Source organism: Urocampus carinirostris, chromosome 4 (assembly GCF_059441175.1).
Source record: "Urocampus carinirostris isolate Australia breed hairy pipefish chromosome 4, RoL_Ucar_1.0, whole genome shotgun sequence".
NCBI classification, from domain to species: domain Eukaryota; kingdom Metazoa; phylum Chordata; class Actinopteri; order Syngnathiformes; family Syngnathidae; genus Urocampus; species Urocampus carinirostris.
In genome coordinates, this window is record NC_142352.1 from 42,249,701 (window position 1) to 42,276,406 (window position 26,706).

Genomic DNA, 26,706 nt, shown 5'->3' on the forward strand with positions numbered 1-26,706 from the left:
TGGCACCTAAACACATTTTTATTAGTAGTACTTTATTTGTCAATATATGTATTGTTGGTATAATTACCTTAAGTTTGCGGGGCCAGATTAATGAACCTGAAGGGCCTAAAGTGGCCCATAGGCTGTAGTTTGCCCACCCCTGCGCTAAGGTCTTCTGTTAGTTACCCCAAAAATTCATGTGGGGAGGGCTGAGCTGATCAAAAATGATTGGTTGGTCTAATTTGGTTGCGTGTCGTTACTCGGGAAAACCACCGGAATTACTCTATACATTTCGCAGAGATGAAAATTGGACCAATAAGCACAGCAATATGTCCTCAAAACGCGCGTCCCTTAGCGAGGCAGAGAGACATAGAAGAACAATGACCGGTGCTCGAGAGAAGCCTGGCATGACCCGAATGTAATGATGGACATTTTAGGAGAATCAGCCAAAATTTGGGTCGGGCTCAAGCTGAAAATCTTACTTCTGCTGAGAACATAGGTGTAAGATGCACAGGTTGCCACAGGCAAAGATTAAAATTTACCCCCCTCTTTTGAGGCATTGGCCATCTTGTATTGTTGAGTGTTATTCATGAAAAAATAACAACAAGGATCATTAAAATTAAGAGAATGGAATATCAATCTATCCCATAGCAGAATTATTTTTTTATCGATAAACGTATTACTTTGTCTGCGAAAACTTAGATTTAGTAAACACTTGAGTTTTCTTGTCTTTTCCTGTTGCCTCGCTGTTGGATGAGTGGGGGAGAAGGAGTAGCCCAGATGCTACACATTGCGTGGATTCTGAGTCAGCGGACTGGCATCTGGACCTGATGCTAGCTGTCAACTGGAGCTTTCTAGGTCGGTTTATATGGGAAGCTTTGTCGTGGGTGTCTTGGACTTTACACAATTTTAGTTACTACTTATGCTTGATGATAAAATTGACTATGTTTTGTCTATTGGGTTCCACGCAATATCCATTGCAACCTGGTTGTCCTGGGAGGGGGATTACTATCCTGAGTTTTTCCTTGCACTCTGTGATTTGACAAAAAAAAAAACATGTAGGTAGCCTGAGAGGAAAGTTTAAAGATAAAATTTAACAAATAGTGCCTTCATGCAAACTTTGGTTTCCACTTAAAACCAGAAAAGTAAAAGAAATATTTTATATATCATATGCATATTACATACAATGTTTATATTATCATTCTACCATGTACAAGCAGATATCAATCCTCTTAACTCTACATCCATTATCACTTGTGTACAGCAACACATTGCACTTCCCTTGAAAATCCTACTCATGTAAAACTGATGCACATTCGGTCAGACCTCTTGAATAGAGACTCAACATCTGGACAATCAGATTTTAAAATGGCTTTTAAAAACCTGGTCAAAAAAAAGTGGTTCGAGCAAACTCATTAACGGGCGTCTTCTCTGCTGATGGACTGAAACAAAGGCCAACGTTTAAACTCCTTTTGCTTTGATTTTGTTAGATTGAGGTCATTTTTCACTGGCTTTGTTGTGTAGGTAGCTGAAGAGTGCCTCCAGTCCTTTGGTGGAACACCACAGCTGCTTGAGCATCTGGCATTCCTTTTCGTTGACTTCCTCCAGAACACGTATGAGAATGCTTCTTACCAGGCATTTTGATTCTTCGAGAACCTAATGTGGAAAGAAAATGGGTTCATTTGTTGTTTTCAAGAAAACAAAGCCCTGTTTTTTCCGTCTTTACACACACCATAGCATTGCACAATGCCATCTCCTTCACACGTAGCATCACTTCCTGATTAAAAGTTGTTGGCCAGAAAACCTGCGACACCAGTCCTCGACTACATGCTTCTTGCGCTGTCAACTTTCTACCACAGAACAGCATTTCGTTGGCCTGCCGTTCAGACAAGAATACACAATTTGAGGAAGGTTTGAAGGAAAAGTAATAAAATCTGCTTGGACTCACCAAAGCCACACCAAGGATTTGGGGGAAAGTGTAAGAAGAGCAGCCTGAAGGGGTAAGGTGGAGAGCTGCACAAGGAGTCTGGAACCAGGCTCTCTCACTGGCCCACACCAGATCACAAAGGGGAAGGATGGAAGCTCCTAAACCCAGGGCGGGTCCATTGATTGCCACAACAATGGGCTTTTTGAAGCGGATGAACGCCAACACAAAGTCTCTGGATGAGGTACAGAACAGTCAAACCTGAGGTCACCTTAAAAAATTAATGACAGTCTTGATCCTGCATGGATTTTTCATTAGTGACTGACAGGCTACTATGAAGATTATTTAATATCAATATCACACAAATCCATCGTACTGTATACGTAAATTTAAAGCCCCTTTTGAGTTCCTTCAAAATCTATAATGAATGATTGTCAAGGATGTATAGCAGCTCTAAAAATAGTGCAGATCATAATATCATAGGATCATAATATATTTTTTAGAGTGTACCTGTACTGGCTAAGGAGAGGATTTAGTAGACATTTTGTAAAGGATCCTGTAACGAATTGGTGGAAACGCTATGACACTTACTGTCCATAGCCATATTAACAGGCCATGAGCAAAAAAAACACACAAGTATGGTGGGGATACACTTCTTAACTCATCCAATGCCAGACTTATCTCAAATGCCAATTTTGCCATTTTGACTCATGTTTGAAAGTCCACAGAACATTTAGTTCTGAAGCTATATAGGCACAAAACATTCCATCGAGTGGTGATTTTTTTATTAAATAAAATTATTCTCAGAGGCCTGATACTTACTGATCAGCAGTGCCAACACCTTTAGAACAGTTTCTTAAGATAAAAAAAAAAAAAAATTTTTTTTTTTACATTTTGGCACCTACTTACAATGCTGAAAACATATTTAGACTGTATGGATATGCAGGGATCAGAATGGAGATTTTCATTTTCAGCTGAAATAGCCAGGGTCCAGGAATAAAGCAGGGCGGAGCACCCCCCCCCCCCGCCCCGGCCAATTTTTCTAACGGCCGCCAGGATGCGCCAGAGCAATAAAGGAAAGAGTGAGACTGTCGGATTTTGAATTTGTTTGCTACGCAAGAGAAAAAGTGAAAAAGTAGGAATGCCTTTGGGGTTCAAAAACAGCGGAAATCCGCGGATCCGCGGAAAATTCTGATCCCTGGATATGAATGGGTTAAAGATATAAATCAAAAATGCTTTAACGTCCTCAGAATCAGTTGACCATTTGACTAATGGAATTGAACTTTAAACTATTTAGTTTTAGTTCCTGTATATATACCAATGTTGAAAACTTCAATTAAATACAATAGATAATCAAGGCAGGTCACATTTATTTTTATAGCCCTAAATAACAAAAACTTATAGGACTGCACATGCCACAATTACAACATCCCCTCATCTGAAAACTGCATTCGTGCAAGCGAAAACTCAAAAACCTCAGGATAAGGAAAATAAGAAACCTTAAGAAGGGGCCACCTAAGAAGTCATCCAAATAGTTAATAGTCATCCCATTTGTGTGTGAAACTATGTAAAACATGTGAAGCACTAATTTTCGAATCTACCTCTAAATTGGTTGCTTTTAATAAAACCCCATGATGTAATGTTTGTTCAAACATTAACATTTCCACATACACACTTTTGGTTTAGATACATTTTGTAAGAGGAGAACTAATAACAGTATGTTTAAAAAAAGAAAACACTCCACATTTTTCCCTATCCCAAAAACGGCACATGACCCAAACTTTGAAGGGCCATTATTCAGAAAAAAAACATTCTCTATGCAAGACACAGTATTTGAATTTTCACTGTCAGAATTAAAATCTGGTAAATTGATGAGGTGTAAACAGAAATAATGTGTGATTTAATACATTGTACTTGTAGCTTCTCAACATGCAATTTATTTCATAGAAAGCCTGTTGTGGTTATAAACTTAAGAAATTAGTGCGAAACAACAGTCCTTTGAAAATTGCCTCAAGTAAATGCCAAATATGGGAAATTTACCAATTGAAATGGGATTGATCAAAAGATAAAAAAATGGATAGAAAAAGACGATATGCTATAAAATGTGAAAGCTAGTACTATAGGATACATGCTAAATCAAAGATGTTATGACCGCCTGTATTTGCGACCACGGCCAGTAAATTCCTTTACTCTCCCCATCTTATGTTAATTCTTTTTTATCTAATGTCTACAACCGCAGTCCAGCATCACGTAGGACAATTTTGTCAGCCAGCCGGGATAGAAATCTAATTTTATTCTCAATAAGTAGATACATTCTCGACAGCACATCGCGCTATTGTGATGGATTTTGATTTACGTCCAGTTGGTCGAAACCAATCACAATAGTAAGTTGGATGTTACTTTTACAACACATTAAAGCTAATCTAGGGATGGAAGGACATTTTTTTGAATGGCGCATTCTTACTTAGAATGACTCATACCAGGCCTGAGTCTAAGAGCAAGTGAGAAGACCTGTGGTTATGGGAGCAGTTTCAACTTACCGTACAGCATCTGCAATACGACTGCTCTCTTTCCTGCGGTCAGTGGACAGACGGCCTATCAGGTAGGACGGCTCTATTCCGCTGCAGAAAATAGTCCCCACTGAGCTGAGCAATAACAGTTTACTGTCATCGGCCGCTGCGTTACCCAGAGCCCGGCACACCTCCTTCATGATCTAAAAAGTAACATGAAGACAGGTATGACGTAAACCATTACCGGACCACAAAAGAGCTTACTAATCATCTCTTACATGAGCTGTAGTTACTAACACATTTTTAAAGGCCAAATTCAAGCACTTTTTAATGAATTTCAAAACCAATTTTGCAATTTCTCCATGACCATTAAAATTAAAAATCATTTGAATCATGTATTCTGCTGAGCCACAAATATATCTGCGTTTTACATATGCGAATTGTAATCTTGCAAAGTGCATTTATCAATGCTTAATTTTAAGATATTGAGCAAATCGCAAATATATTAGTTTTTGAGACAAAGCGATCCCCATAAGTGGGTTAGAAGGACAATAATATGAAGCTTACATTTTTTCTTGCAGGAAGTTCTTCCCATTAAAATTTACCACTGGGAAACGCTACATCAAATTTTTGCATGGTCCATACTTTTTATAAGTAATCCTAGCATTAATACACATTTCATAGTTTCTCCATTTAAGTGTAGAATGCACCTTTCCTCTTGGGCGCGAGCCAAAGACGATGATGACGCTTCATATTAAACTGTTGCACAAATTTATGCCAGCTGAAGTCGTCATAAAGGACGAAGAAATGCGACGGTAAAGCGAAGCCACCAGAGAGCAGTGTCGCTATCATTTTTAAACAGACTTGTTAAAAAACATGGCAACAGGTATTTACAAGCACTTCACCCGTTATTAAAGCAAATTTCAATCTTTGAAAACAAAACAATAAACTTAAAGCATTTTAAGGCCTGTACAAGTAAAAGGTTCAGATAGGATCAGCTCTTTTAACTTTGTGAACTTTAATAATTAATGATAGTAAATTTCAAAGTGTTACTAAACCAAAGAACATTTTATCAATTCCCTTTATACTTTTAACTCCGTATCCGGGCTCAATATCAAAAATAATTCCAATGTATTCCCCTTTAAATTTTTAAGACAGACCAAACGCTTAATGACATGAATTGGCCTCCCTGTCTAAAAGTATTAGTAGAGACCTATAAAACATAACACAACACACCTCTGACTTAACCCCCCAAAAGTTATTATTATAAAAATGTGATGAAAAGGTCAAAGCTAAGATTAAATATAAGATTAATGTCACCACTGCGGGATTAGACATTGCAGTTCCCACCTCTGGCGTCAGAGCGTTGTTATCAGTCGTTCGGCTCGAGAGGAGAACATGCGTGAAGCCGTCCTCCTTCCGGACGACGATGTCCCGAAATCGACAATTGCTCTCGTTCTGTCGCACGTTGTACCGGAGCCGCTTGTCAAACACGTAGCACTTCTCCTCCGTCAGCTTACGTTTAGCTGAGCTGTGCAGATGCATCTTGCCATTACCCAGAGGGGAGCCTGACAGAGGAAGGTCAACAAAATTGTAAACGTGGGAATTTCCTAAACGTACAAAGGTACTGGTATAGCAATTAAATATTTCACAAGTTTATTTACAAGAGTATTTGCAAAATTGCCCAAGCAGAGATGATGAAAACATTTGGGGCATATCCAGAGCCCCACCCTCAAAAATCTTGCTGCTTGTCAAGATGACCTTAAGAGAAGCTGAAGTGTGTTCCCTGGGCAATGGGATGCTTTCCCGATTCACGCTAAACATTCTACTGTGTCAGTGAACCAGCCTAATATATAGCTTAAAACAAATGCCCTCAAACTTTTAAAGTTAATTGGAGTTCGAGCAGCAAAGTTGACTCTGCAGTTAAAGAACCCAACTCTTGAGCTGGTTGATCGAACTCAAGCTAAAGCTTTAACTTTGACAGACGTAGGTAAAAAGAAGCAATTTGCGGAAAGACAGACTGGGAAAAAAATGAAATAATTTTTAGATGACGTACATTTCCCTTCAAATAGAAAAACTGTTTCTCTTTCGTTTCATAGTGGAAGACTAGACAAAACAACATTTCTAATAGAATTCTTCTTTCTTTCAGGCAAACTCAATTTTACTTTCATTGATAACTCTGCGACCTCACGTTTGACAATTAATGATCTCATGTGTAAGATACAACACCTTTCCCTCTTATTTAATAATCTACTCCTCCACTGTCTAAAAAAGGGGTCTCACATATGAGGTGCCCGCGTACCTGATATTGAAAATAGCTCACCAGTCATTGGGCCATTGTTATTTTTTTTTGTGGTTAACTGTGCTTATTTAACCCTAGTTCCAATAATTGACCTGGTAATAACATAGAAATAACATGTTAGTTGTTATTTTAGAAATGCATATGAAACTGGGTAGCCTTTGCGTTAATTAGTCACAAAAAGTAGCTTTTGGGTAGAAAAAGTACGGAGATCTCATGGTTTAAAACAACTAACACATATATTAATTTCATATTAAATTATAATCAAGAAAGCAACAAGTTTATGCCAAATAAAAATGTATTTCAGCAAATCCATCCATCCGTCCATTGAATTCCCCTTATCCGGGGTTTGGTCGCGGGGGGAAGCAGCCTTAAAAGGGAAGCCGGGAAGTCCCTATCCCCAGCCACCTCCTCCAGCTCATCCGACGGGATCCAGAAGCGTTCCCAGGCCAGCCTAGAGACATAGTCTCTTCAGCATGTCCTGGGTCGCCCCCGGGGCCTCCTGCTGGTGGGACATGCCCGGAACACCTCCCGAGGGAGGCGTCCAGGAGGCATTCTTATCAGATACCCGAGCCACCTCAACTGGCTCTTCTCAATGTGGAGGAGCAGTGGCTCTACACAGAGTCCCTCCTGGATGACTGCGCTTCTCACCTTATCTCTAAGGGAGAACCTAGACTCCCTGCGGAGGAAACTAATTTCAGCAACTTGTATCCGGGATCGTGTTCTTTCGGTCATAATCCACAGTTCATGACCATAGGTGAGGGTAGGAACGTAGATCGACCCGTAGATCGAGAGCTTTGCCTTTCGGCTCAGCTCCCTCTTCACCACAACGGACTGGTACAGGGTCCGAATCATGGCAGACACTGCACCGACCCGTCTGTCGATCTCCTGTTCCATCCTACCCTCACTCGTGAACAAGACCCCGAAATACTTGAACTCCTCCACTTGGGGCAAGATCTCATCCCCAACCCGGAGGGAGCATGCCACCCTTTTCCGGCTGAGTACCATGGTCTCTGACTTAGAGGTGCTGATCCTCATTTCAGCAAATGAAAATTGTATTTATTTTCCAAGAACACATTTAGATAAACAAAGATGTAATGTGCCAGTATATTCTTTTGAACAAGGGGAGTAAATAAGCTATACATTTAAAAAAAATGTGTTGTACATGTAATTTATATGGATGTAATCAACTAGATTTTGCCTCAAAAATGTTTGACTAGAAGGTGAATTAGCAGTGCAATAAAGAACTTCATATTTCTTCAGGAAATGTGCATACACTTAAGTGTAAAAAAACGTTTTTTTTTTGTTACAGGGCTTTGAATTATATAAAATCATTTCATGTCAAAGTGGATTGTTCTGAAAATGGTCAACTATTGCTGGCATTTCAGAGCCTGTGAATGATCGTAGACTTAGCAAGCCTTGCTTAACGCGACATATTTGTGTCCCCTTCAGAAAAACCCGAAATGGTGCAACATATAGGCATCAGAAAAAATTCTGCGTCCCTGCCGAAATGTTCTGGGCAAGAATCTGGTGACAATTCCTGGTTGTATGATCAACATGTGCTTGCGTGGGTGTTTCATGGAGTACAAGATCAATAATATCATTACTTACGAATCATAATTTGCCAAATGGAACACAAAGACAGTAAAGTATATCTGAATCTGAACTAGTCTTTGCACATTTGTGTGAATCCTAGTTTATCTTTTAATAACCTATTTTCCTTCAATCACAGCATATCGTTTAGCTCCTCAGTGGCTTTGCTTTGCCATTGCATTTTTGCTTGCATTAGTTTGGTCTAGATCAGGGGATGGTGTCATAAGAGACGGCTCAGCTAAAAAGTCTCTGTAGTGCGAAGTGGAAGGAGAAGAGGACGACGAGGTGAGCGGAGAAGATGAGGTAAAATTTTGGACTATTTGATAAAGTTTCAGGAGCGAGCAGAGAGAGTGGGAAAGGTGAGATGGCACAACATTCATTTGGACAGGTAACTTAAAATTAGTTTTACCTGGTTATATCAGTATCAGAAATTATTTTCCCCCCATTTTATTAACACTCCACTTATTGAAACATAAATATTTTGTTTGTTTGTTGTACATGATTCAATTGTTTGTTTGTTTGTACATGATTCAGATTGAATCGTTTCTTGTACATGATTCAATTGTTTGTTTGTTTGTACATGATTCAAATTGAATCGTTTCTCCGGCGCCGTCACGAATGGCAGCCACTCCAGCAGCTCCCGTGTTATTTTCGATTGTTCTCAGTTATTTTCGATTGTTCTCAGCTTAGGGATGCTGCTGGAAAAGTGAATTTCCCTTCGGGGATGAATAAAGTATCTATCTATCTATCTATCTATCTATCTAATTTAAAAATGTAACAAGTTCAACAAAATTGAATCAGCCTCAATGAAGTTTAGTAATGAATGATTCAGATGTTAAAAAAAACAGCAATTGGACTTAAAAAAATATTAGAAAAGGCAATTGTATTGAACAACCAAGAAAATAAATATAATGCATTTTTTCATGTGGTCCAAGTGACCATGACGATCAGTATTGTTTGTAAGTGCACGATCTAAGACACTCTTGGTTCCCGCAATGGTTACATCACTGAGATAATGGATGGCACTGTGAGAACTAAGTAAGGTGAGGTGAGAGTCTTTCGAGGATTAGAAGATTAGCATCGATAATAGCTGCCTGTGCGGTTGCCACCAGCTTAAAAATGCTATTTGGGTATTCTTAAACATTGCTGATTTCTGTTTAGGTTTTAGCATTGTTCTGCACTGATTAATTCCTTTGATGTTTTACATTTTTAAACAATAAAACTATTAATAGACAAAATCAACACCAATGATGCTAATGCTACTACCACAATCTCATTGGTTAGCACCTGCTGATGAATAGTTACATAACAATACAGCTGAAAAAGACAATGACAATGTCAAGTCAAAGACAAAGAGCAACAAAGAATTCTCATATTTTAACTCAACAATACTGTCTAATGAACTTGGTTGTAATGTCTGATGAAATATTTCCTCTTTGCCTGGAACTGCTGTTTTGGTTAGCAAAATGAACATGAACGATGCCTTTTCTGGCAGAGGAGCTCATCTTTTCGGTAAAATGTGAGGTTAGGAAGACCAGGTATGGTTCTAACACTGGGACAGTTGGAACAGTCAAAACGTGTCTGTCCAGCATACAACCCTTGAGGGTGAGGTAATTTTATGATCTGGTGCGCTACCATCCTTTATAGGGGGCCAACCCGGTTTGCAACTGCACACACCTGGGTTCAATTATGACACACCTGTCCCTATATCTATCGAAACCTTTATCTTGACTGTTGGGACCGTTCTGATATTTGGGTCATTGCCATTTCAATGCCACTCTCATCCTTCTGTTACCATGTCATGTTTTTTGTTGTTTCCCAGTTTATATGTTACTTTGTTACTGATTGCATTTTCCAGTTCAAGGTTTGGTTTTTGTTTCTGGCTACTTGTAAGGGCATTTTTAGTTGCTTTGTGTCCACTTATTTGTTTGGTACTTTGGTCCTAGTTTTGTTAATAAATAGCGTCCTTGTTTTTTGCACCCCTGCTTCTCCCACATGTGGCCATCACCTTCAAAATGTGAGGCTCTCCCACGCTTAATGCTAAAGTCAAATAAACTAGAATTGTGGTTCTCAAATGGGTATATAAGGACACCTCACGGGGTATATGAGGGTAAAATAAAAATCCTTGCTGATAATTTTACAAATTTTCATTTTCTTATACAAAAAATAATACTTTATCTGGTAATTTCGCTGCGGCCAAGTATACTTCCAAGTTTACAGAAAATGATCATTAAAGAAAATTAAAAATGAAACATTTCAAAATAAGCTAAATTATCTTGAAAAACATTTTACTTGGATATATGTTTTTATATTTCCTTCCAAATTTAAGATTGATTGTCATTGTTCAAAGAAATAGCATTTAAAAGTTCCAACGTTTAGTGGTCGTTTCTAGTTAAAATACTGTACCAACAAACTGATGGATAAAAGTTAATAATTAAATACATAAATACTGTGTCGTGAAAAGGTATTTCCCCTCATCCCGATCTGTGTTTTTTGCATATTTATCACTCATAAAAGGTTTCAATTCATCAAACCAATTTTAACATCCTACGGAGTAGCCCAAGGAAATATAAAATGTTAAAATGTTGATTCCGTTTATTAAGACACAACAAAAATCAAAACCTATCTGGCCCTATGTGAAAATGTTAATTGCCCTCTGTATCTAGATGCTGTGGTGTGATCTTAAACCTGCAGTTCATTCTAAAAAAACCTCAAATGGCAGATTTCAAATAATTTTGCAAAGAACAGTGGGTCAAAATTCCTCAACAGCGTTGTGAAAGACTTATTACTAATTATTGTAAACGTTTAATTTTTGTTATCGCTGCCAATGGTGGCCAAACTTGCTATTTTGTTCAGGGGGCAACTACATGCTTTGATTTTTTTTGTGTGTTTTAATAAATGGAATCAATATTTCAAAAGTAAATTTTGCACTTCATTGGGTTGTCTCTCTGTGATATTAAAATTGGTTTGATGATAGGATTTGAAGGGGACACTGTACATGGATACTGCACTGATTTTAAATAAATTATTTTTTTTTATACTATATCCAACAAAATATGTTTTAGGGGTATTTGGCTGAAAAAAAAATGCTCAAGGGGTTCATTACAAAGAAAATGGTGAATAACCGATTCCCCTCAAAGTAAATGTTTGTTCATTTGGGGAATACACTTTTAACAAGCACCCAATATTAATGTTGTGAGTTAAATTATTTATTTTTTGGACTTCCTTGTGTTGTGATGAACCACAAGTTCTTCACATAGACTCAATTCAACTTTGTGGATATTCCATTATGAAGTGATATACTGTAAATGATTAATCAAAGCACTGTGGGCTCTGGACTGTGACCTGATAGTCCCCTGCAAAGGTGTTAAGAATTCAGCAGTAAAGAACCATGGTGGATTAAAAAAAAAAAGTCTACACATGGCTGTCCAATGCCAGGATTGCAATGTTAATAAGATTAATTACTTTTACATTTTACGGCATCACTATGATCTATACCTTGTAATGAACCTGTTTGAATTGTATTAAATAGGGATGTAAAAGGGATTATCTGATAACATCATGTAATCTGATAGTATTGACATTTGACCGATCAAACTAATGTATTACTTGAGTCAGATAACAACAGCCATTACTTAACATTTGACTGAACTTGGAATAAACTTGGATGCTCAAGTAATCCTTAGCTGGCATTTTCTGCTTTAGATAGGTGTAAAGAATGTGCTTTAACATTGACTACTTTTAATAAAGACAAAGTTTTACATGAAGAAAACCTGCTGCCATAACAAAACTTGATTGTCATGGTGTTGTTTTGGTGAACTGCAATGTTGCACTACACATACTGTATGGAATTAATTACAGTGTCAATGGACCATGCTGAAATTCGGTGCTTGTGTCTGCTCAATTGACCTATTGAACTGTTGGGTAGAAGTCAGCAGATGTGAATGGCTTTTGTGAGCTAAAAGACAGAGACCCTGATAAATCAAGATATCGTTGCAACACAGTTTCAAACTCAGTGACCTGCACAAAATGTCATTAATCCAATTCTCAAATTATGCTTAAAACCTCTGCAAAAAAATACATAAAAAAATTTAAACTTAGCAAGTCAAGATAAAGAAAGTGGAGGAGAAAAAAAAAACCAATTGCATCCGCTGAAAGATGGGTGTCGATAACTAGTAGTAGCCTGGAATACATTGGCTTTTTCATTTGAGGATGGCTGTAGTTCTTATTTTGTTTTTAGAGGTGGGGTGCGTCATTAGGTATGCAATAACAATACCCATGGGAGCTCAAAGAGCCCTTATGCCTTATTTTTCATTGCACCTATCTGCTTTTATCTCACTTTTATTAGCGTCGTTTGGGGCAAAACACATTAGGTTCGAGGAAAGAGGGTTGGGGGGCGTGCTGGAGAGTGACACCATGAAAAAGCTGTCCAAGACTGCAATCGTGACTTTGAGACAGGGGATGGCGGCAGACAGTAACACAGTTTCAAATTCTTCACCCCACCTTTAACAAAAAAAATAATAATAATTTTGCCTAAACGATAATGGTCTCAAACCCAAACATAAGGCCTACAGAAGAGAGGAATCTTGCATAAAATGGCTTATTAACACTTTCATTGGACTGTATAAACTATAAACCATGAATCAGTATAGTATTTAAGACCTTGTCTGCTGGACCAAACATAATGACAAACACATTCCAATGTGTACATCTTACATGAACATGTCTTTAGGGCTTATTTCCTAGTTTGGCTAGGCTGCAGAACTTCAATTTATTTGCAAGATAATTATTTTTCCGTCTAAACAGATGTCATCTTCCATACATTGCCATTTAAATGGTTTGCTAAAAACATGTTTTCCATTCTTACAAGTTTCTAATCATTCTTACCCAATTCTGTTTTTTCCATTTCATCTCCACCTCCTTCCAATGTGTTTGTGGAAGCTCTGTGTGACCTTGAAGTTGTCTTGTAAATGTGAGGCTGAGCATCTCCATTTATGAGTACATTATGAGGTTCTCTCGTTTGGGTTACAAAGCGTGAGGCACCTAGCGGAGGACTTTGAAATGGCAAACCTTTGCCAATTTTGTCCGTCAGGCCATGCTTGCCCACATTGGCTGCGTGTTGAATGTGTCCTGTCCCTCTACTTCCAACCCTCAGAACAGTTGCTCCTAGAACCCCGAGACATGTCCGACTTTTCTTTTTCCGCACTTCAGAGCGAGCCCTGGGGTTTTCAGGGGCGCTTGGATGTCCGTTGGTCGCACATCTGGGGACTTTGGTCTGTTTGTGCGAATGTAGTCGCAAGCTGTTGAAGTGATCAATGAACTCTTCACAATGCAGGAGATGGTGTTCTGGCTCCCAAGTGTCCTCTTTACTTCCGTAACCCTTCCACCTGATTAGATACTCCCATTTTCCTTTCTTATTCCGCCGCTTGTCTACAATATTCTGGACCTGGAAAACAACAATTGATAGAACATTACTCTCTGTTTCTGCTTAAAGACGTTTGGATGTAGCTATTGACTCATAATGCCATGTTAAGTTTGAAGTGAAATTGTGTAATAATTCAGGTCACTGCCTAATGGAGCTGAAGTAAAAATACTGTATTCCAAAATCCTCGTTACAGAGGGAGAAAAAGGAAAACACTTCACAAAATTTGCATTTCTGCTTCCAGACCGTATTTTGTGTAAACAAAGAAACATGTCAGCGAGCGACATATCACGAAAGCAAGCGTGAACTCTCCTCAGCGACAATAAAAGTGAACTGGATGAGCCAGTATCCGCCCAAAAAAGTGGCAAAACAATCTTTGCTTAAAGCTTATTTTAACCCTACTTCTAATATTCACAACTTTGTAATAACATAATAAAAACCTGGTAATAAAATAGTAATAACATATGTTGCTCATTTTAAATGCATTTCAAACTGGTAGCCCCTCGCACGAATAAGTAACAAAAAAGGAGCACTCAGGTTTAAAAAGGTTGGCGAACCCTGTGTAGAGTTGCAACAAAGATAATTTCAAAACATGTGTGAAATATGGGGAAAACGTATAAACAGACAGGTATGTAATTATGTGCTCAGCTAAAATAATGCAATTCGAGAAAAATGATTAATGCATTTTCTTTACCGAGGCATGTGCACAATTCCTTATTTTTTCTATACATGTATAAACACATATATACCTCTATGCAATTATTATGGTTCTATTATTAACGCCTTGATTTTGTAGTCCTTATAGTTATTACTGATAAAGAAAGTAAGTATTGGTAGATTGATCAATTGACACTACTTTTTGAAGATATGTTTAACGGAGATGTAAATGTTGTAATTGTAGACAAAATAATGTTATTCTTTTGTGTGTATGTTTTCATTCTTATTTACTACAAATGTCCCGCAGCAAGAGAATACAAAGTTGGGGTTACTGGTATCAAGAAACAAAACAGCTGTAGTTATTTTCACAACTGTTGAAACACAAGAAAATTTAAAATATTTTTAATACTTACAGTTTATCATGACATTTTATAATTTCCATTGCTATTGAGAAACAAAATTCAAAAACATTAACCTATCTATTTTTGCTGAAGGTGCTTCTTTGCATGTAATTATGTTATACTATATTTAATTAATTCAAGTTTAAATTCTTCAGACCATACATATGCATATCCATACATTCTTCTGCTGTAAAACAAAACAAAAGAGAAACAAATATCAATGACTCATCAATAGCTAGCTTCATCTGACTATTCAGGGTATGTGTCACTGCTTCTGGCAGATAAACGTTATCTACTTCAACAGGCATACTGGATCAAGAAGCTTGTTTCTGATGTGCATGGCATTTTTAGCTGCTTCTACTTCAAAATTCCTTAACTATTTTTTTAAGTATCATCAGTAGTGCATCTCCTTTAGCCACTGCCTTGATGAGTATTATGTCACGGAACAGAGCAGCCATCAATAGCACATACAATGGGAGGTGTGTCATACCGAGAGTTTGACATGGTTTCGCAGGGACGTTTAACTAGAAAAGGATTTCATTTATGTCTCCAGCCAAAGTACTATTTATATTAAAACACTAACAGCAGTTTCTTTTACAAGCCCACTGAAACCTACATGCAATAAAATAGCAGTTCCTTTGACAATACCTACGCCATGAATTTAGTATTCATTGATCGTTTCAACACAATAAACTGAAGTATATCTGGGCATTTTATCAGAGATAACATGCTGAGTTACTGCGGAAATGATGGCGGCAAAAAGAAATACAAGTGTTGATCATGAATTAGTTAAATGAATAAAAGTCTATGAACTCAGTAATATTAAGCTTTGTACTGAATAAACTGTTGTATGAAATGTAAAACTAAAGAAAATGATTACAAGGATTACATTTGCTACATATTTTCTATATAACATGCTTCGTATTTAAAACATCATTCAATGATGAGGTCCAACAAAGAAGAAAGAAGAAGACAGGAGAAAATGTTGACAGTAAAATAACACCACTCAAGTTAACAAACTATTCATTATCTTTTAAAATATAGCTATATTATTACACTTTGATCACAACTTTATTTTGTTCCAAAATTATCATTAAATCAAATGTTCAAGTAGACATTTATTAACGAAAAATAATCTTTTTTTTATCATCAAGTTGTATTACTTTGCAACATAAATGGACATTTTGTCAGCTCTGATATTAGCAGTTACAGCAAAATGCTTGACCATGCACGGACTTGCTCTTCCATCCAAACAATTTGATTTAGATGAAGGTATCTGGTCACACCAACTATGTATTTCTAAAAGTTACTTTGCACCTTTTCTGTGGAAAAAAAGAACAGTAAAAATGTACCAAGTAAACTGAGAGGTAATGGTGGCAATTTTACGCACGTTTGGCACCAAATCACATTCTTTAATGGAAAAGGGCGAATGAATACCTTGAAATGAATATTAATTTCTGACGAAGACATGGTTAATCTGATCTATCCCGGCTGACGCTCAAGGAAACTGTGCGGGTCAGATGTATCGACATTTCGTTCTGTATACACGTGTACACGAATGACAATAAAGTAAATCTGAATCTGAATCTAATTTAATAGTGGAATTAGTAGTTTATTTTAATATTTTGAAAAGCGTACAAACAGAAACGGGAGAAATATGGGGCACTCTCATCTGTTTGCCCTGAGGTAAGACAACCTCCGCAGATGAAAATGGATGTGTGAGTAGAATGCTGAAAATACTTTCTCCAGCATGGATAAGTAAGGGGTCAGAGCCTTCTCCGTGCTCCTTATCAGCATCAATAACACTAATCTTGAATGTAACGCCAATACACTTAACCCACCAGTTGCCTACTTGATGTCTTGTGGCTCATGACTAATAACAAATAAATTCCCATCGGTCCAGAGACTGCGTTGGAATAGCTTGAACAATATATAAATCCCAGAATAAGTCCGCTTAGCATTATTACATTACCGAATACATATGTAGAAAATCACATCACACAAATTAACTTTACATCCTAAATATCAAAACCATTTGAATAAAGCATTTTCTGAAGAATTGTTCACCATGTGCCAGTTTTGGAGTGAGTTCCGTTCATTACCACAACTATTTACTTTACTGTGTGAAATAACTGTATTTACTACTTCACTTTAACACAATTCCTAACTATTTAAATATATGATGGGGGAATACAAATACACTAGATCCCCAGGATAAAGGAACCCTGCCTTACATTTTCACTCAACGGAATAGAATAGGATGCTTTTGAGCCCCTCCTTGTGGTATTCCCCCCACTATATGACATCAACAAGTTATTTTGGGTGTCCAAAAATGTATAAAATTTAACATTTTCGGTTCTTTGTAAAAGTTATTTTCAAGTCGACAACACGATACTGTTGTTTTTGTGTTGTATTCATTGGCTTTGGTCCCAAAGCTTGCAGTGATGCTAAAGCAAAAATCATAATCATGGGCGTGAGGCTTGCAATTAACAAGATATACGAAGGAGCCACACACATCGTTACCTATACTAAGTTGCACGGCGGTGACCAATCGACGATTGTAACTATTATTAATTTCAGGGGTTTTCTAAGGGCATGACCCTCTTTAAGTAAAAGTTTTATAATTAGTTTAATTTTTAATCCGGCATCTCCTTACCTCTGTATCCACCTGCAGCACACTACGAATAGCTCAACTCACATCAAAGGTAAATACAATTTCATTTTTCATTCACAAATATATATACTGGACTGTCTCAGAAAATTAGAATATTGTGATAAAGTTCTTTATTTTCTGTAATGCAATTAAAAAAACAAAAATGTCATACATTCTGGATTCATTACACATCAACTGAACTATTTCAAGCCTTTTATTATTTGAATATTGCTGAATTTGGCTTACAGCTTAAGAAAACTCAAAAACCCTATCTCAAAATATTAGAATATCATGAAAAAGTATACAAGTAGGCTATTCAACTAATCACCTGAATCATCTAATTAACTCGAAACACCTTGCGAGGGTTTCCTTAGCCTTAAAAACACTCAGCTTGGTTCACTGCTGATCTGACTGCTGTCCAGAGGACCATCATTGATACCCTCTATCAGGAGGGTAAGACGCAAAAAGAAATTTCTCAAAGAGCACGCTGTTCACAGAGTGCAGTTTCAAAGCATATCCACAAAAAGTCTGTTGGAAGGGAAAAATGTGGCCGGAAACGCTGCACAACCAAGAGAGATGACCGCAGCCTTAACAAAATTGTGAAGAAGAGCCGCTTCCAGAATTTGAGGGAGCTTCAAAGACAGTGGGCTGAAGCTGGAGTCCAGGTATCAAAAGCCACAGTTTACAGACGTGTCCGGGAAATGGGCTACAATAGCCGTATTCCCATGGTCAAGCCACTTCTGAACTCAAGACAACGGAAGAAGCGTCTGACTTGGGCTATGGAGAAGAAGCACTTGACAGTTGCAGAGTGGTCCAAAGTCCTCTTTTCAGACGAAAGCAAGTTTTGCATTTCATTTGGAAGTCAAGGCGCCAGAGTCTGGAGAAAGGCTGGAGAAGAGCAAAATCCAAGTTGCTTGAAATCCAGTGTGAAGTTCCCACAGTCAGCAATGGTTTGGGGAGCCATGTCAGCTGCTGGTGTTGGTCCACTGTGTTTCATCAAGTCCAGAGTAAATGCAACTGTGTACCAAGAGATTTTAGAGCACTACATGCTTCCATCTGCTGAAAAGCTCTATGGAGATGAGGATTTCATTTTCCAGCATGATCTGGCACCTGCCCACAGTGCCAAAACCACCAGTAACTGGTGCACTGACCATGGCATCACTGTCCTTGATTGGCCTGCTAATTCCCCTGACCTGAACCCCATCGAGAATTTGTGGGGTATAGTTAAGAAAAAGATGAAAGACACCAGACCTACAAATGCAAATGAGCTGAAGGCCGCTATCGAAGCATCCTGGGCATCAATAACACCTCAGCAATGCCACAGGCTGATTGCCTCCATGCCACGCCGGATTGATGCAGTAATCCGTGCAAAAGGATTCCCAACCAAGTACTGAGTGCATCAATGGACATTTTCAAATGTTTGATTTAGTTTTGCTGTTATAAAATTATTTTTTTTACTTGGTCTGAGGAAGTATTCTAATATTTTGAGATAGGATTTTTGAGTTTTTTTCAGCTGTAAGCCAAAATCAGCAATATTCAAATAATAAAAGGCTTGAAATAGTTCAGTTGATGTGTAATGAATCCAGAATGTATGACATTTTTGTTTTTTTAATTGCATTACAGAAAATAAAGAACTTTATCACAATATTCTAATTTTCTGAGACAGTCCAGTATATACATATATATATATATATATATATATATATATATATATATATATATATATATATATATATATATATATCATTATATATATATTTATACATTGCATTTAATATCCATTTTTATTATGAATAAGTATTACTTACTATATAGTACTTTGTCGTTTTAATATTTTATCCTGAGTACCAAGGGTTCCGAAAGCATTAGCTATGAGTTACCAAAATGTTCCTGTTCTCCACTAGGTGGCAGTTTCCAGTCCCTTCCTTGGATTGGATTAATTCCCTATCCCAGGGGTCTAGTTTTGGACTCCAATCTCAACATTATTTTAAGGTAGCTGTACTTGCAATTATTGCAAATTACAGTATTGTGTGCCTTCTAGTGTTTGTTTAGAGATCAGAAACTATATAATAGAAATGAAAATAACATTGAAATTAACTGTATGCAATTTCAAGGGTTTGAATGCACACATATTTATTTAAAAGGACCCCTCATTATTTGATTCAGGGATTGTATGTACAAGTGGTATCGATATCTGATATCAAACACCTATGTCATGATTACCCATTGCCCTCACCTGTGCCCGGTTGTTTGGTGCCAGCTGCTGCTCGTTGCCATATTGGTTCCCCTCCTATTTAAACTCAGTGCTCTCACTCACTCGTCAGTCCGTCAACGAACCTCTGCACTTGCAAGGCAAGCATTTTGACTCTGGCTCCCGTTCTTTTCCTAAACTATCCTGTATGCTCTATCCGGTATCAACCCCGTCTGTCCCGTATCCTGTATCGAGCCCTGATCCAAGCCCCATAATCCTGTATCCGGGTATCGATCCCGTCTGTCCCGTCCTGTCCGGTATCCTGCTCATTATCGATCCCGTCGGTCCCGTATCCTGTATCGATCCCTGATCCAAGCCCCGTCATTCTGTATCCGGTATCGATCACATCTGTCCCGTTCTGTCCGGTATCTTGCTCGTTATCGATCCCGTCTGTCCCATATCCTGTATCGTGTATCGATCCCTGATCCAAGCCCCGTTATCCTGTATCCAATATCAGGTATCGATCCCGTCTATCCCGTCCTGTTCGTTATCCTGCTTGTCTACCCCTGGCTTCCTGTTTTTCCGCGCCTGACTTCTCTGCCCTGCTTCTTCTGCCCAGCGATCGCGGAATCGCTGGCGTTTGTGTTCCCGCGCATGACTGCCCCTCTTCCGTGAATAAAGCTTGGTGTGAAAACATTACGCGTTTGTGTCGACCGTCCGTTCGGGTTCTGACAACCTATGTTTTTATAATGAAACTACAATCATGAATAAAGTATCTAAAAAAAATCCCTACATAATTCTAACAGTTATTGTTTCCGCATAATTTCCATTTATCATGTAATAATGAAGAATGTACTTTCCATTAGACTTATTTTTATCATGTTTAATACCACCATTTCTTCACCCAAATACCAATACTCTGATCTTAAGTTGTCATTATTACTGATACCACATACTGATTCAAATCGTACGTAAAATGTCCATTTCTCTGTATAAAACAAGTGATATTTTTTTAAAGAAATACCTGTACCTCAAAACCCTAATCCAATATATTTGCATTTATTTATTTGCAATTTACTATTCCTTTGATTTCAGCTTCTTGAATGTTATAAAAGCCACTAGAAGGCAACTGATACTGGTATTGATTGCTGGTAACTTAAAGGCTGGTGTCAGCAGCGATGCACGAACCTTGACTTGTCCATCCCTAAAATTGAATTTTTTCTAAAGTAAATTCTGTGCGGACTTTAAATTATTTTTGGATTTGTAATGTCGATATTTCATGTCATTTTTGCAGGTTGGACCGTTATTCATTCATTTGCGTTGTCTCTTTCAAATACCCGAGAAATTAAATGGAAGCAAATGGTTCGCCTCAGTCCGATCAAAGTACATGTCATAGTCAAGGCCTGCGAGCCACATCTGGCCCCTGGGAAGGTTTTTTTCGGCCCCTGAGATGATCTTGATTGACAATTGCAGGGGTGGCGAACAAGTTTGACACACAGAGCGAAATTTTTAACTTAGAGTCAAAGAGCCACACCACGCACTGAACATTTGAGACTCTTTTTACCTGGCTTTTCAAGGTGCTCAATTTTTGCCTACGTAGTTCAGAACCTTTGGAGAATTCCGTGTGAATATTAGCATGGGCTGTGCTAAAATGACACTGAAGTCTTGAAATGGGATATCTTGGTACTGCATAATAAACAGAGTGATTTGCCATTCCATTCAACAAAAAAGTAAGCATTTTCCCATTCTTCCTGAAATGCCCCGTGTTCATCTTCATATTTCCATTTTGCTTTGCATTTTGCCATTTTGACCATGAGGTTAACAGTCTGCACGCTCATGAAATGTTTACTTAATTTCCCGGCATTAGACGTAACCTACGCAGATGATTGGCAGTCCTTTATGTGTCCGGAGCAGCATAAAAAAAAAACAAATCTGCCAAATTAATTTCAAAATGTTATTTATTATTTGTTATTAACTCAGATGGATTCAAGTGTGTTTTAAGAGGGGAAAAAACTAAACATGAAACAAGGCAAAGAGCCACAGTATATAGAAAATATGACCAGGCAAAGAGCCGCATTCTTATTGGCGCGTGTTCGCCATCCCTGCTCTATTGTATCAGACACCAGAAATCTTTGAGCATTTGTTTTCACTATACATTACTTCTCGTTAAACATTAATTTACAGTAGTTAAATAATTGATAGAAACATGCTTATTTTTGTTTGAAGTAATTTTAGCCCACTTTTTGTATAAAATGTAATACATGGGCTACAAATGATGCCGCAATAATACCGGCTTCTTTCATTTATGTATTCATGTATATAGATTCTTTTCAGGTGATGGGGATTTTTAGTTCATGGAAATGTGTCTTTTGCCCGAGGTTTATTTGTCCCTGTTCAAAATTTAACATTATTGACAGAGCCATAAGAAAATATTGTTTTTCTCCCAAAATTTGCCGGGGTTATTGAAAAAATGGGGATTATTTATATCTTGTTTACTGACGTATTTGTTTTTTATCTGCTAAATGTTATTGCACTATTGTTGCACTATATTTAATAACACTATTGTTATGATGCAAATCTCACTGACCACAATCGCAAAACATTAGTTGCAACAGGAATTAAACCATAGTCGCGGTGGAGTGAGTGCCGAATTGTAACCACTGCCACCATTAGTAGCCTATATTTTGCATTTTAGCTAAAGTGGGCTAAAATCACTATAAACTACAAAAAAAAAAAAAAAAAACAGAATGTTTCTATAATTTACCTAACTACAATAAAATAATTTTGAAAGAGAAGTAAAGTACAGTGAAAACAACAGATGACATGCAAAAAAGCATTCGATTTTATTTCATTATCACACTATTTTTATAGTGCTAATGGTCTGGTACCGTAAAAATATTATTTTAGAGTACTATCCGTCTCTGGTACCATAAAAATTGTGTGTTGATGGGATAGCATCTGATGCCGTTCATGTGTCATGTATATCAGTGGTTGGAAACCACCCGCCTGCTGACCGAATTAAAAAAAAAAATGATTTTTTGGGATTCATATATGCAAGCATTTTTTTCCACCCCCAAAAAACTCAAACCTTGGATGCACATTTATGCTCACGGTAATTGTGCAATGATTGATCCATCAGTCGCCAATTATTGCTGACCTCATTTGCTCATCATTGGATGCAACGGGAATCGAACTCAAAGCGCAGCTGACACAGCGCCGAATCCTAACCACAAGGCCACCAAGATTGTAGGTGACAAAGGAAAAGGCGTTGGATATAATCTCATCATCACACTATTTTTACTCACAGTGCCACATTGTACAACTTTGTAATGGAGTGTTATGGTAAAGAGTTTAGCCAAAACAATGTAGTACAACGTGGTGCTGTGAGTAAAAATAGAGTGACAATGAGATAAAATTGAATGCATTTTAATATGTCAATCTAGATCCCAATTAATGATGACAAGATTTGTATCTGATCATATCATTATTAATATTATAAAAAATATTAATATTGTGAATACTATTGTTCTTATTACTTATGCTATTGTTGGGCCGGGTATAAACCCCTTTTATCGTTCTGACTGTGATTGACATATTGGTTGGCCGATGAAATTCTGAACAATTCTGAATCCAAGTGCGCAATGCCACTTGTGATCCAATTTTATGTACCATTATTACATGCAAGTGTGCACAATCGTTGATTGACTTTTGGAAAGAGAAGTCAAACATCTACAACTCTTTCAAAATGTCTAGAAATTTGGCCGGAGTAAAATACACAGTTGCAAAACTTTTTGTGCTGTTATTAACCCCATAACGTTCCTGCACATTTTGTATAAAATCCCAATCGAAGACGTACCGAATGTAAATTTAATGCTGTTCTTCAAACATATGGAAAATATGGTTTTGGTCTCTTTTAAAAGGTAACACTTTGAAGTTTTGTCCCAACTCAATTAATCACTGCAAGTACTACTAACATTAAGCAATCTTAGTTGGAAGACACAGAAATGGAAGGTTTTTGTTCTCATCTCATCTCATTAGCTGCACCGCTTATCCTCAGTAGGGTCGCGGGGGTGCTGGAGCCCATCCCAGAAATCATCGAGCAGTGGGCAGGGGACACCCTGAACTGGTAGCCAGCCAATCGTAGGGCACACAGGGACAGACAACTCGCTCGCCCATTCACACCTAGGGACAATTTGGACCGGGAAATCCACCTGAAATGCATGTCTTTGGAATGTGGGAGGAAACCGGAGAGCCCGGAGGAAACCCACGCAAGCACGGGGAGAACATACAAACTCCACACAGAAGGTCCGGTAGCTGGATTTGAACCCACACAGGAGGTTCCCAAGACCTTAGAACTGTGCCGCCGTGCTGCCCAGGTTTTTGTTTTATTTATGTATTTATCTATTTATTTATGAGAGCGACATTAGCTCAAGAGGTCGCAGGTTTGAATCCTGGCTACTCCGTGTTATAAGTCAAAGTGTCCTTGGGCAAGACACTGAATCTCTAATGCCCCCAATAAGCAGGTAGGCGCTGACTCCCTATTGGTGTGTGAGTGTGTGCGTGGGTGAATATGTAAGTGTGAAGCACATTGTAAAGCGCTTTGGGAGGCCTTCATTGACTTGAAAGGCGCTACATAAATGCAGACCATTTACCATTTTATTCTCGCCTGATTTTTTTTTTGCAATTAAATGACTAATCTCTCCCCATAAAGGTGTTGGGTAAAAACCATAGTAATATGTAGCTAACATTTTCAGTTGAATCCATTACAGCTTACCACAGGGAAAGATTATCGTTTTTATTTTGTACGGCCCATAATAACTAACTAACACACATTTCATAGTGCACGGTTTAGGTGTAGCATGCCCCTGTCCTCTTGGGTGCAACCTGTATAGGGTGATGACACTTCATAGGACAATATTATACAAACTAATGCCAGCTGCAGTTTATTACGAGGGAAGAAGAAATGCAATGGCAAAGCAAAGGCACCAAAGAGCAGCGCCGGCATCATTCTTAAGCAGACGTGTAAGAAACATGACAACAATTTTAAGCATTTCCAAACACTTAACCCAAAACTCAAGCAATCTTCAACCCCTTAAAACACAACAATAAAATTCAAGCATTTTCAAGGATTTCAAGCACCTGTACGAACCCTGTCGATTCACATCGAACCCAACTGCAAATTTCTAGCTAAGGAAAAGTCAAACAGAATATTGAATTGATTATTTATCATAAATAAAGGGGTGAGGACCACACATGACAAATACAGTGAGTAAAATAAAACATAATTTAGTTTTCCTCGTTAGCTTTATCATATGCTTTTGCAATTATGACAAGTGTTTTCATAGAAAAATAAAATAAAATACGAGGTAAAATGAGCACAGGTGTGTTATGAAACTGAACTACTGTAGTGCAAAACTTGGAAACGTACTGGTGTTCCACATTTATGTTATCAACCATGGTATTAAGACAAGTTTCTATCTCGACCCAATAGAATTAAGAAAATAAATAACCTCATCCAACACTCCAGCTGACGAGTGGCCTGCGACTGCGGTGATGAGGAGCTCATTCCCGGGGTTCATGTGCGCGCACCTCGGCGACCATCCCTCCTGTCAGCAGCTGTCACTTAACCACCACTTCCAACTCGATGACACCCCGATCACTTCGGCCCGTCCATTACACCACACTTACTCCGAACAACCTCTACAAAACGACCCAAACTGTTTCGAGAGCAACATAAAGTCGAGCCAAGATCGACTTTCGCCTCTTTAAAGGACTGGGGAAATTTGGAGAGCCACACTAACGTGACGCCCTCCCCTTTACTTCCTAATTCCAATATTCGTCGAAATGACACCGAACGTGGCACGGACGAGATTCGGACCTACCTCGTAAAGGTTTCCCGAAGCCATGGCGGGGTGTTGACACCGTGACGCCTTCTTCTCGCCTGCCCTGTGGGCTTTTTTGGAGGCTCTTCGCTCGGGGAATTAGCGAGCAGCCTTGTTATTGCGAGCGATGGGCAGTCGGCACGCAGATCGGCAGGCAGTGTCAATCGAGCCCGGCGCGTTGCGACTGATCGTTCAAGCAGCACAAATAAACAAACAAAACACCGTTTGGGGCTTGTTCACTCGTTTATTAGGCGAGTCGACGCCGAGAAGGAGTTGAGAGACGAGGCGATCGAGGATGGCCGACGGTGGCGCACCTCCTCCTTGCCTCGCTGGAGGGACCGAGAGGTGTCTTGTGACGACGCCGAGCCACGTCGAGATACACTCCACCTGTTCACGGGACCTCATTTTGGGGATATGAGTTCCAAAAAACACCCCCATTATGCTCAGTATATTCACGCTATATTCCAATTAAATTTAGTGAGAAGACAAACAGATTCATCCAAATAGGGTCAATCTTTTGCACAGGGGTGGTTTTAGGTTCAGAGGTTTGGGGGTGCAGAGCACTCAGAGTGTCTGGCTGGTAATGTTTTTCCCCATTTCACTTAAAGTGATTTAAGATCATTCAACACTGTTCAGGAGTGTCACTTCCCATTCATGAACATCACATTGTGGTTAGCAAAAACACTATTACTTCGCAGTGCCTAGTTTTTACTCATTTATTTTTAATAGAGTACAGACATACACACACACACATACAGAAGGAGAAGCATGTAACTTATTTGAGTCTGATTAGTTCTTTATCTATCTCCCTTTCCACTGACAACTACATACTAACATATTTCACTCATTAATCTATTAATTCAGTCATTTGAATAAGTAATAAATAATAATATCATAGATGGCACAGCGGCTGAGGGGTTTGCGCCTCCGTGGCGGTTCTGAGGTCATGGGATCTAATCCAGCTTCCTGCCTTCCTGTGTGGAGTTTGCACGTTCTCCCCGTGCTCATGTGGGTTTTCTCCGGGCATTCCAAAGACATGCATGTCAGGTAAATTGGCTGGTTCAAATTGTCACTAGGTGTGATTGAGCGAGTGGGTTCTCTGTCTCTGTGTGCCCTGCGACTGGCTGTCAACCAGTTCAGGGTGTCTCCTGCCCACTGCCCAAAGACACTTGGGATGGGCTCCATCACCCCCGCG

General features: G+C 38.5%; 1 protein-coding gene across 2 annotated transcripts; it reads right to left on the bottom strand.

The window, feature by feature from the left end:
* On the bottom strand, positions 1-25,836 carry LOC148367627 (chromodomain Y-like protein 2). Of its 2 annotated transcripts, none has more exons than XM_088334625.1 (7): positions 25,512-25,836; positions 13,193-13,751; positions 5,764-5,981; positions 4,444-4,616; positions 1,928-2,138; positions 1,712-1,855; positions 1-1,635 (listed from the first exon to the last, which is right to left on the bottom strand). In XM_088334625.1, exons 1-7 carry the CDS (start codon positions 25,533-25,535, stop codon positions 1,477-1,479), a joined length of 1,488 nt encoding a protein of 495 aa, XP_088190751.1. In that variant the 5' UTR covers positions 25,536-25,836; the 3' UTR covers positions 1-1,476. The 2 variants fall into 2 exon arrangements, with proteins under 2 accessions (XP_088190751.1, XP_088190749.1); XM_088334623.1 differs by lacking the exon at positions 25,512-25,836 and adding an exon at positions 25,140-25,437.
* Between the last annotated feature and the right edge of the window lie 870 nt (positions 25,837-26,706).